This window comes from Nyctereutes procyonoides, unplaced genomic scaffold, assembly GCF_905146905.1.
Source record: "Nyctereutes procyonoides isolate TBG_1078 unplaced genomic scaffold, NYPRO_anot_genome, whole genome shotgun sequence".
NCBI lineage: Eukaryota > Metazoa > Chordata > Mammalia > Carnivora > Canidae > Nyctereutes > Nyctereutes procyonoides.
The window spans coordinates 17,379,207-17,392,091 of NW_026575037.1; the positions used below are offsets into that span (position 1 = coordinate 17,379,207).

The window sequence follows — 12,885 nt, forward strand, 5'->3', positions numbered from 1 at the left end:
AAAGTTTCTTTTTCCAGATTTTTTTTTCCTATGGTAGTTTGGAAGTTTTATGTTCAATTATTATCTAGTGGTTACTCTTATATTTTGGCTCATTTAAACTTCTGATTTTATATAAACATATGGAATTTATCAGCATTTTTATTTTATTTTTTTAAGATTTTATTTATTCATGAGAGACACAGAGACAGGCAGAGACACAGGCAGAGAGAAAAGCAGGCTCCCTGCAGGGAGCCCAATGCAGGACTTGATCCCAGGATCCCAGGTTCAGGACCTGAGCTGAAGGCAGATGCTCAACCACTTAGCCACCCAGCCATCCCTATGAGCATTTTTATGAGGCAGTCTTATATAGTGGTTAATAGTAGAGACTCTGAAGCCAGACTGTCAGGATTCAAATCCTGGCTTTTCCACTTATTAGCTGTTAAACCTAGATCTTACTATATAACTTCTCTGTGCCTCAGTTGCCTCATCTGTAAAATGGGGATAAAATAGCATATATCTGGGTAGCCCCTGTGGCCCAGCGGTTTAGCGCCACCTTCGGCCCAGGGCATGATCCTGGAGACCCGGATTGAGTCCCACGTGGGGCTCCCTGCCTGCTTCTCCCTCTGCCTGTGTCTCTGCCTGTGTCTCTGCCTCTCATGAATAAATAAATAAATAAACTCTTTTTTTAAAAAAATAGCATATATCTGATAAGATTATTGTGAGGATTAGTGTGTTAATGTGTAATTAGTATGTAAAATTCTTGGGACACTGCCTAGCACGCAGCACATAGACCTCTAATCACTAGTTTTTTCTTCTATGAGATAGGCATAATATCTGCCTAGCAAATTAGTTATAAAGATAATAATGTATATATACTATTCGGTTTAATATAATGAGCACCTTCTATGCACTTGAATTAGTATGGTTTTTGGCTTCAAGGAGTTCATGATTTAGTTAAGGACCCAGATATGGAAACAGAATTGCAGCCTGACATAACCTTAATACTGTTCCCATGTCCTCTCTCACCCCCATTTTATCTATGTTCCACACAGAGCAGTTGTAGAACACGTTAATCCGATCATGTATTCCCCTGCCAAAATTATTTCCACTTTCGTTACACTTTACATAAACCACAGCCTCCTGATTGTGACTTTTAACACTGTGCTCTGGGCCCTGCGTCCCCTTCTAAGTTCATCAGTTTTCACCACTCTCCCCTCTTCTGGTGACTCCTACCTCACAGGCCTCCTCTTGGCTCCTTAAACCAACTCTCTTGTTCCTCAGTGACCTCTGCCCAGAATTTCCATCCCACCTGCTCTGACTCATCGTGGCTGACTCATCTCTCAGGTCTCAGCTTGATTCAGTCAGGTTCTTAGTTAAAGACAACAGAATCTACTCTGGCTGAGAAAGGGACTTTATTAAGATTATGTAGCCCGGAGAGTCTCCAGGAAGATCAGAAGCCGGTGGAGGTACGATGCCCAAGCACGCCGGAAGCTCTAGTGAAAATCCACCGCTGCTGCCACCACTTGACACCAACGCCGCAACTTCCACAAACACAGGCTGTGAAACTAAGGCCTGGGGAACCAGGAGCTCTCCCTCTGGTCCGCTCGCCAGCCTCACCACTGGGTAGGCAGAGTTTGGCACTTTTCGTTCTTCGTCTTGCCCATGTTTCTTGCAATAAAAAAGTGGAATCTGACCCATCTCATTTTTCAAGTTGCAGTTGTGTGTGACTGTGCGTGATTGGTGGGGCCTAGGTCAGCTATGCCTGTGCTGCAAAGGGGGCCCGGGGGGCAACTTCTCACGGAAATCCTTGGGTATTAGAGGGGTGTCAGAGGTGCTGCCCATTCAGAAAACCTGTCACGCGAACACTAAATACCCTGTCACGTCAGCAAGAGGCCCGCCCTGACAGCCCTAAGTATACACCTGTTCTCCCCGGCCCAGCCCCATATTCTTTCACTGTGCTCCGTCATTTTCTTCGAGGCATTTGTCACAACCTTTATAGTCAGGACGCCCGGGTGGCTCAGCGGTTTAGCGCCGCCTTCAGCTCAGGGCGTGATGCTAGAGTCCCGGGATCGAGTCCCACATCAGGCTCCACGCATGGGGCCTGCTTCTCCCTCTGCCTGTGTCTCTGCCTCTCTCTGTCTTGCATGAATAAATAAATCTAAGAACAAAACAAACAAAAACCTCTATAGTCGTTTCTTGGTTCAAATGCCTTATAAATCCTGGCCCCAGAGTCTAGTCTCCATGTAGAGTTTCAGTCCAATGAATGTAGCTCAAGCAGCCAAAATTAATTTTTAAATGTATTTCAGTTTTTAACGTGGGTCTCTTGAAAGAATTATCAAAGGGTCCACAGTTCCCAACAGTTCTCAGAGGTTTGTGTTCCCTTTTCTCTCTTGTATTCCTCCCAAATCCTCCTGTGCCTCAGTTTAGCATTTCTTCATAAATTTTGCCTCTTGCGCTCTCCTTTCAAATGTTTTCTGCCTGTTATTTTGCCTTGTGTCACAAACATTCAAAACGGGGCTGAGGGCACAGGGGAAGAAGTTGAGAGCCCGAGGAGGCCGAGGACATTTACACATTGAGCATTTTGGCTCACCGCGTGTGGCTGACCTCTAGATTCTAAATTTTACGAAGACGGGCAGTATCTGTTCTATTTCTGCCTAGTGCAAAGGTCTGACGAACACATAACCAATTAACATTTGTTTTCTGGGAGAAAAAAAAAAAGTCCAGCAATTGTAGTATAGGCAAGGAAGTATACAGCAGAGTAGGAGCCCTTGGGCTAGTGACGGGTTGGCAGGGGGGTGGGGGGACGTGCATCAAGTAAGGAGTTTGGGAAGGCATCCTGGAGAAGATAAGGCCAAAGCAGAATCTCAGAATTCACCACGCAAAGAAGTAAGGAGAGAGAAGTGCAGCACAAGCACCGAGAAATGCCCAATGGCTTGTGGAGCTAGGACTAAATGTGAAGTTGGAGGACTGTAGGGAGGTGGGCGGAGGGGTAGAGGCAGGCAAAGCAGGCCTCGTGTGCCGTGCTAGGGAGGCTGGGCTTTGTCCTAGAGGCGATGCGGCCACAGTGGGCGGATGGAACAGTCGTTATCAGATTTTCACTTTAGAGACATTACCACGTGGCAGTGTGAGGTTAGACGTGAAACAGGCGAAACAAAAAAAAAAAAAAAAAACAGTTGTGCAGCAAAAATTGTAGGCCTTCAAACAGGGCCATAGTGGGCAAGTGGGATTGGTGGTAGAGATAAAGGAATTACTTGGAGGTCAAATTGGCAGTATTGGGTAGGTGATTGGATGGGAAGGCGAGGGAAGAATCTAGAACAGTGTCCAAACTTCTGGCTTGGATGATGATGTCATTAGCTAGTGTAGAATAAATGGGAGGAGTCATAGGTTGGCAGTGGTGGGGAAAGCCAGAAGATCTCCAGTTCTGAAGTAGACTTTAAAGTACCTTTGGGGGCACCTGGGTGACTCAGCTGGTTAAGCATCTTACTTCAGCTCAGGTCATGATCCCGGGGCTCCTGGGATCAAGTCCTGCGTTGGGCTCCCTGCTCAGTGGGGAGTCTGTGTCTCCCTCTCCCTCTCTGCCCCTCCCCCTGATCCTTCTCTAGAAAATAAAGTCTAAAAAAAAAAAAAGTACTTTTGGGACTTCACAGATGAGAAGCACAGCAGATACTTGGATATCTGAAGCTGCAGCCACAAGCAAAGGCCAGGGGCAGGGATGCAGAGATGCCCCCGAGGAGGGAGCAGCACGGAGGAGATGGTGAGTTTAAGAGTTGGCTGTGAGGTGCACTGGGAGGGACTGTTGTCAGGGTGGCATTGGGCCCTGCCCATGCCTTCCCATGGTCCTTCTCCTACCTCTGACCATTCCTTCTCTACATGCTTTGCCGGCCCCTTTTTCCTCCTTCCCTAAAATGTGCTGTTCTCAGGTGATTTCACCACTTGGGTCCCCTGCTGTGTGTCCATCAAAGCTTTGTCTCTGGGCCAGAATTCTTATGTACAGTGAAGACCCATTTCTCCAACCACTTTCTAAGGGAAAAGTGTGGACTGATTGTGTAAGGGACCACTTGAAGGGTTTGTTGTTCTCTGCTCTATTTACTTGCATTCCAGACTGGTGCTGTGACTTGAAACTGGCTGGGACTATCTCTTGTTTCTCTGAAGAATCAAACTTGGGCAGCAGGGGTCAGAATTTAGATCTGTTAATATGCATTGATATGTACCCCACCTCTCCATCCTATCTTAATCCTGTATGTACCTTTCTCAAGGTGCTTAACTTCCCTTCTATGCCTACTGTGTATTCTTCTTTTCATTAGGAATTGAAATCAGACCAAAATAGAGATTAAACGTAAATATTTCTGACATAGGGGTACCTGGCTGGCTCAGTCAGTAAAGCACATGACTCTTGATCTTGGGGTTGTGAGTTCGAGCCCCATGTTGGATGTAGAGATTACTTAAAAAATAAAATCTTTAAATATTTCTGATATAGAATAAAAATGCTCAGATCATGAAAGAGGAAGAACAGTTTCACGGATGTACTTCTTTAAAGCAAAAATCACAGCTCTTATTTTTGAGAAAGGAGTGCTTTTTACTCTGGAATACCTTGTTCCGAGATCACTATCAATGATGAAGGGATGCTGAGCTAGTAAGCAAACCATGCCGTGAGTTAAGCTTTTTATGTAGAGAAGTTGGTTAGAACAGAAAACCAGTATTTTGATAAATTCATTTAAGAATATTTACCATACCAACTGCTTCAAACTAGTTACAACAATATGATCTTCTACTCCCAACGGGTTGAGCTGGATTAAAAACAATGAAAACAAACATGAGGAACCACCAACTCTGGCTGTGTGAGGGGAACCTATTGACCATTAGTTGGATTCACCAGCAGCTACGGTATGTTTCTTTAGTGTGTTTCCACTGGAAGCTTACTTCTTTGAATTTAAGCCTTTGGGGTGATTTCTGCAATACGAGCCTTTGGCCCTTGAAAATTTTCACAGAAGAGATTCAGAAAGTTCCGATTATGCCAGAAGCCACTGGTATAAAAATGTTTCTTCCATCAAATTAAAGTGTTCAAAAGTTGTAAGGTACATGGTCATCACCTGAATGAGCTGCTTTAAGTGGTCCTCAGTCCATGGCACTTTGCCCTTACACTTGAGGGAACCAGCTCAAGTGTGAGTGAACACTCAGGTGCACAACAGTGAGGGAGGGCTCAGGAAAACTGGCTATATTTTTTTATAAGCTCAGATTTATCAACAGCCATTAGGACTCCTTTTGACTTTAGATATACATCCTCATATAGAGATCCACATAGATAGATGCATAAGAATACAGTCACTTCTGTTCTTCACAAAGTACAACTTCAATAAGAAAAGTCACAAGCTTATATAAATGCCCATTTTCATACCAGTTTGTGAATTCAAAAGTTCTCTCAAAAAAGAATGGGAGATCCTGCTTTCAGCAATCAGTTTGGGAGGGGAATACTTCTGATACCATAGGAATAATAATGGTGTTTTCCCTAGGTTTTAAATTTCTCTTACCCATTTATGACATTTTCTCCATCATATGCTAACTCCTGCCCATCCTCACATTAACTTACTATTATTACCAAAATACCTTTAAACTTACCAAATTGAACCTTATGAAACTGTTAATAGTTGACCTTTTCTGATGTATGAAAATAGTCTTTTCACATGGTTGAGCCTAATAAAATATGAACTTTAGTTGGATGGCTATAGCTCTCTACATATATACACACACACATATATATACTCTCTCTCTCTACACACACACACACACACACACACACACACACACACACACACACACTATGCAGTACTTTCTGTTTACTTCAACGGGGAGAAGGAAAATCTCCCTACATTCACCAGTTCTAATGCAGCCTTGCAAAACTGTACTTGCTGACTACTGGTGATGTTTACTGAAAATATTTAGAGGTACAGTAATTTCCACAAATTTAGTATCTGACCAAATAAAGTCTGGTCCAAACTGGACACACTGTCTTTGAAAGTACATGATCCAACTATTTAATCGGGACAGCCTACCGTGAAAGATGGCTTTTGCAGGCTTATGGTTAGGTCTAGAATCAGCAGGCCAAGTAATATAATGCTGCTGAAGCATTTTCAATTCTTCCTCTGTGTCCTCCAGAACATTTCACACAGTGCCTACCCTGAGACACTATGCCAAGCACCAGTAAAAAAGATAGGCCCCAGACCTTGCTTTCCAGAAACTTAACATCTTTTAAGAGATATAAAAATATAAATAATGAGAGGCTAGTCTAAGTGTCTTAAGTTTCAAACTGGGACCGAGTAAAATATAAAAAGAAGATAGCACTTGAGAAGCTTGAAACTGACTTCAAACACTGGGGGAGGGAGGGGGGGGGCAAACAGCCAAATACCAATGTATACTGAGTTCAAAGTCATCAGGCCATAGGATGTCTGACATCACAGGTGTCTTCGTCCACGGTTCTGGGCCCAACAAGCCAGAAACAGGGACTAGAGGTCCTCCAGGTCAGTTAAATCCACAGCCACTTTTAGGAACACGGTGTCATCTTTAATGTAGGTGTTCTTGGCATTCTCCAAAGTGGAATGAGCCACGAAGCGGGGGCAGCCAGACGCAATATTCATCTCTCCATCAGGTCTTTTAAAGCTACTGCTGCTGGGGTCGGCCTTGAAGGTCTCCATAATGTGGTTCTTTTTGCCACTCTGGTCCAGAAGCATCAGGGTCACCCTCTGCCTGAACGGCCACTGCAACAGTGAGTCAAACTCCCCTCGCATCACAACAAAGTAGAGCGACAGGTGTGTCCCTTTCCCGGACCCATCCCCGTTCAGGTACGCTCTGGCACAGAGCCGGTAGCCGCAGCGGCTGGTGTAGAAGGGCTGGCTGAAGATGGACACTGTGTGCCCGTCCAGGGCCTCCCTCTTCTTCATCTTATAGTCTGTCACCTTCCAGATGAGCTTTCCGTTATAGCAAGCACCTTCCAGGAGCTTAAAGCGCTCTTCATTTTTATTCAGTTGTGCTTTATGAATATTAATGTGGGCATCGTGTTTATTAGTCTCCCCTTCCAAAACAACTGCAAAGAGAAAAGATTCCATAGGCCTTAAAGTTGTCTTTTGAATTTGCCCAGAGTGGAATTTTGTTATCTGAAGAAAACCAATAAAATTCTGACATCCTAAAGATGAGCTGAATTCATTGTCCACCAATGGACCATTTATATTGTTTTTTTAAAGATATTATTTATTTATTTGAGACAGCATGAGTGAGCACAAGCAGGGGGAGTGGCAGGGGGAGAAGCAGGCTCTCCACTGAGCAGGAAGCCGGATTTGAGGTTAGATCCCAGGACCTTGGAATCATGACCTGTGTTGAAGGCAGACGCTTAACTGACTGAGCCACCCAGGCAACCGACCATTTGTATTATTAACTCAATGAATCTCAAGTCTTGGCAAGAGTAGCACCAAAATGTGGCCCCTGGGTGGCTCATCCTGGGATGAAGCCCTGCATCCTGTTCAGCGGGGAGTCTGCTTCTCCCCCTGCTCATGCTCTCCTGCCCACATGTGCTCAAAGATAAACAAATAAAATCTTAAAAAAAAAAAAAAGAGTAGTAACAAGAAAACCCAAATGAACTCTTGAACTGAAGCTCCCCGAAGTGAAGACACAAAGCATTTAACTAGTGTGCATTAGCATGGTGAGCCCCATTATTTAATATCTGGAAAGCTTTAAACAGCCAAACCTTTTTCTATTTTTCCTCTACTTAAAACGGTATTTCCACCATATCTCTCTCTTAGCTTTCTCATTATTTTCCACTCTCCTTAAAAACCACCACTCCCTGTTTCTGGAATTTCTTGGCCCATTACCACACCTTGCCTGTTCCAGGCCCCGCTCATTGCCCTCCATCACTTTTCCCCCAAGTGGCCAGAATCTCATGCTGTTCTGATTCACAAATACCAGATTCAACCACTGTTTATCCTGGACGGCTGCTACTCTTTTTGGCCAGGTGTTTTGCTTGTTCCATAAACATGCAGACAGCAGAGTCACCAAAAGAGAAGCAAAATATGAGACATACCTAGTCTTTGATCATTGGTTTCTAGCAGAGTAATTTTCTGTTTCACTGTATCAATCGCTTCCACCAGAGGCCTCAGATCAAATTTATTTTGTTGCTGGTTAGCCATTTGTAATAACTGGCGCACTTGAGCTTCTAGCCAAGCCGACTTGTCAATGTGATTGGCAAGAACCTTTTAGTATGACATGGATCATAGTTTCAAAAAACAATTGTTACTATCTTAGTAATTCACCGAGAGTAAATTTTTTCAACTCAAACATTGCACATTTAATTAGTCAATTAATGAAATGAAAAAATGCACGATCCGGAAGAGAAAATTCAGTGAGGATGAGAGAGAGATGAGCCACCAAATATCCTCCTCCTCCTCCCAATCCCAGCTCCTGTTCCAAATCTTTGAATTTCTCTTCATTTGACTTTTACTCCTCCCTCAACTTCTCTCCATTTGGTTCTCTATCCTCATACCTATCTTTATATCTCTATTCTCCTGTTGTCTCTCCTCTTGCCTTATAACTTCCTTCTCAGAGGCTACTCTCCTGATCCACTCCTGCTCTGCTAGAAAGCACAGAATGAGCTGGAAGTGGACCCACCCGTTCCGGCCTGAGCACTACAGGTGGTACAGAAGTGCCCTGAGGCAAGGCCTAAATTTTGATTGCTCTCCTTAGATGGAAGAGATTAAATAAAACCAGACCTATATTTCTCCTCCATCCTTGCCACTCAGTACCTCTGACGAGTTTCTGTGTTAGGAAAAGATCAGAATTGAGATAGTAACATATGATGGATTTCTTTTTTTGTCTACACACACACAGACACACACACGCAGCGTGCTAACAAAGTATGGAAATTATATGGCCTCCATTTTTCTGGGAGAGTCTACATTTCAAAAATACTACCCATGCCACATGTCTTAAAATCTTTTTCACAATAAATTTTATTTTTTTATTTTTATTTTACTTTTTTTCACAATAAATTTTATAATCACAATAAAGACATTCATTAGAAATGTGTTTATGGTTGTTTAACATTCATGATTTGCAAAGTAACTTTTGCTATATTTTAGTGTTGTTTAAAGCATCTGCTTCAGGGAATTAATAGTTTCACTTTGTTGACGGCAAAATGCAGAACTATGGGTACTCTCAATGAATCCGACATCAAGGGACTAATATTGATCCAACATTAATTACAACCCTAATTGCCATAAATCATGTAAAAGTATTAGATCAATGTTAAATGTACTGATCGTTAAATGTTGGGGTTCGGTAAAAGAAGATCTTCATTCTTATGAAACACATATCAAAGTGTGTAGGGGTAAAGGGCCCTAATGTATACAGCTTACTCTCAAATGGTTCAGAAAGAACACCCACGTACATACAGCAACAGAGACAGAGAGAGAGAGACGGGACAAAATACTGACAATGAGTGAATCTGGGTGGAGAATGCATATAGGTATTTTAAAGCACTATCTTGTTCTTTAAGCTTTTGTTTACATTTGAAATTATCTCCACTTAACAAGTTGTAAGAAAAACCCTGGCTGCCAGTTGAAGGCTAAATCTTGGCTATGAGTAGAGACGCCATTTCTCACCTGGATGTTTGAGAGGAAGCTTCCATTTTTGCCAAACAGCTGTGCAAACTGCTTGAACTCCTTTTCGAATTTCTTTACAGTTTCTGCTAGCTGCTGGATTTTACTTTCTTTCTGCTCTAGGCTCTTATATAAATCAGAAATCTAGTAACAGGAATGTGAATGAGATCATTTAAATGCATATATACACGTTAAAATAATTTAAATATAGGTCTAGGAAAATGTGGTGTTTCCAGAAAAATATATACACACATATACATTTACCAGTGGGTTCCTATATAATATTTACCAGTGGGTTCCTATATAATATTTGCAGGGGTTTCCGAAAACAAAACAAAACAAAAACCAGAGCCACAGATTTCTCATCAGCCTTTTCTATACTTAACCTGCCTTATGATGGTTCATCTAATGGTAGTGGACATCACTTGACTAAATTCACTGAACTGGTTCTCTTCATTCATTCAGCATGCACTTAGTAACCACAGAGTACTGATCAGCGCACCACAACAGATGCTATCTGCACACTATCGATAGTAATAGCTGAAATTTGCTGAATGTGTCATACCCTTGTATTCATTAGCTCTTTTAATCCTCAAAGAATCCTATGAGATGGGTATGACTATCAGCCCATTTTACAGATAAGGAGGCAGACAGTTTAAGTAACCTGCCCAGCGTACAGTTAGCTTAGCAAGTGGCAGGCAAAACATGTTATGCTCTTAGAATCTGTAACGTGTTTGAAGGAAATAACCAGAAACCCTAATGTGAGCCTAGATGGCTCTTCTCTTATGATCCATACTTACCAACTTTAAATTCTAATATACAACAAAAAAACTCATATCCACTTTTCATTTCATCTCATTTCATTTCAACACTTTGTTTTAGCCTTCATTACGTCTCACCTGGACTGTGACAACAGCTTCCCTACTGGTCCTACACCATCCCTCGCACTCCCACTAGAACTGAAGCTCTATGGGACCTGGGATACGGGTCCCACAGGCCACTGTAACCCCAGGAACTGGTCTGGTGCCTGGCATCAGCAGGTGTTTGATAAATATTTGTTGGATGACTGTATGAATGAATGATGCTCTTTGTCTTGTTTGCCCCTAATTCATCCTCCATGCTGTACCCAGAGTAATATGAAGACACAAATCTGGTCTTGTCACCTCCCCCCTTACTTAACCATCCTTAGTGGACTCCTTTTTACAAACCCCACTGGGCCCTACATGATCTTCCCCTGGCTACCTTTTCAGCCTCCTGGCCACTGACATCCCACGTGTGCCCTGCCCAGCAAGACCACACTTCTCTTGTCCCCTGGGACCTGCTCTCTGAGATACTTCCTCCTCTATTGAGAAACCGCTGCTTTTCCAGTGTCCACTCAAGGGTACTTTCTCTCAGAAATATTTCCTCACCGGTACTACCTACCTAGGTCGTCTCTCAAGTTCCAAGACCCTCTTGACCCCACTTGAGTGTTTAACTTACCCTCATTATTCCTAAAGCTTTTGTGGGGTTGTTTGGGTCTTTTTCCTCTACTAACTTTTTGAGGCCACATCTCACTTATTTCTGCATCCCCAAAGCCCAGCACAGTGTCTGGCACCCAAAGGGCATTTGATACATGTCATATAAATGAATATACAAATGCCTGCAACAACCATGTGATCTCTGGGCCCAGAAACTTCCATTTAGACCCTGAGAGAGCTGACTTCCCCCTACAGGGCAGACCCATCTCCTTGATGGAAAGCAAACCTCCGTGTCTCCTCTCCCCACCCTCCCCCCTCCCCTGCTCCTGTTCCGGCAGTGCCCAGCTCAGGTCATAACTACCATGTTCTCTGCCTTCTAGACTTGTAGCTTGCATCCCGACCTCTGAGTGTCTCTCGATGCCCTCTCCATCCCCACAGACACGGCCTTGGCTGAGCTTCACCATCACCTCCCGCACCACCAGCCCCCAGTACCTTGCCTACTTCACCTAATACTCAGCTGCTTAGTATGTTGGCTCCAGCTAACAGCTTAAGTATATTAGCTCACGTAACCCTCACCACAACCTCATTTTATGAATGAGGAAACTGGGAAGAGAGAGGTTAAGTAGCTTGTCCAAACCCATACGGAGAGTGTAGAGCCAGGTCTCGAAACCAGGCATTCTGGATCTGGAGCCCTCACTCATCAATTGCAAGGCCCTCCTGCCACCTTGTCTAGTTAAGTACAACATCCTTCTTCTGCCTGGTTCCCCCATCCTCATGCTCTTCTCTCCCTCTATCCATCTTCCATGCTGCCACCAGCTGTCTTATCTTTTTTTTTAAAGATTGCATTTATTTATTTGAGAAATGGGGGAGGGACAGAAGGAGAAGGAGAAGCAGACTCCCCACTGAGCAGAGAGCCCAACGTGGGGCTCGATCCCAGGACCCTGGGATCCTGACTTGAGCCAGTCAGATGCTTAACTGACTGAGCCACCCAGGTGCCTTGCAGCTGTCTTACTTTTTAAAGCCAAACAATTAGTTGGCCACGTACTGGTCCTTGCCCACCCCTAGTGTCCAAAAGTTCACCTTATGCCACCTTGCATTTATGATAGACCTTCGTTGGGACCTGTTTTCACTAACCAAAAGAAATCAAAGAGGAGTTTCACCTTTATGAAATGGTAACTGCTCCTTTGCTTTACACCACTTTGGCTTCTGAAAAGTTTCATAGGGTTGCTCTACTTTCCCCTAGTGGGGGGGAAACTTGTGTTTTCCTATTTCAAAACCTCCATGAGCTCCCTTTTACTGACAAACAGTAATTCAAACTTTGGCTCTTAAATACTTTCTGAAACAAGGGAGAATATGAATGAATAAAATAATTGAATGTATAGTATCTGCAACTCCTTAGCTTACATGGAGGGCCACTGCAATGTGGATCGAGCATAGCAGTCTCCAGCACTCCCCTGTCACACTCAGGAGCCCCACCATCCCCAAGCCCCTGTTCCTTGAACCATCGGCCTTCCTCATACCTCCCTGTCTTGGCACAAGTTTTCCTCTTCTGCAACGTCCTCCTTCCACATTTAAGCTGACACATCTTCTCTTCCTTCAATGCAAAGCTCGAATGTGCTCCCTTGGAGAACCTTTCCCAACACCCACTGCCTCTGCGCCCCAGACTGAGCCACAGCATGTTCTATAGCACAGTAACTTCTCTATTTGCATTTTCGTGAGATCTTCAAGGGCAGAAGTTGTGTCTTCCTCCACTCAGAGCCCCTAGCAACGAACCTCGTATCTAACATACAGCAGGTGTTTGTGAATGA

General features: G+C 43.6%; 1 protein-coding gene across 3 annotated transcripts in view; it reads right to left on the reverse strand.

Annotated features, from left to right (window-relative positions):
* Positions 1-4,628: 4,628 nt before the first annotated feature.
* Positions 4,629-12,885, reverse strand: part of TRAF5 (TNF receptor associated factor 5) — a 49,265-nt gene continuing 41,008 nt past the window's right edge. For all 3 annotated transcript variants that reach the window (XM_055319130.1, XM_055319132.1, XM_055319131.1), the window contains exons 9-11: positions 9,624-9,764; positions 8,048-8,216; positions 4,629-7,057 (exon numbers count right to left, since the gene is read on the reverse strand). In XM_055319130.1, the coding sequence (XP_055175105.1) occupies positions 6,480-7,057; positions 8,048-8,216; positions 9,624-9,764 (888 nt within the window). In that variant the 3' untranslated portion in view covers positions 4,629-6,479. The remainder of the gene's footprint in view (positions 7,058-8,047; positions 8,217-9,623; positions 9,765-12,885) is intronic.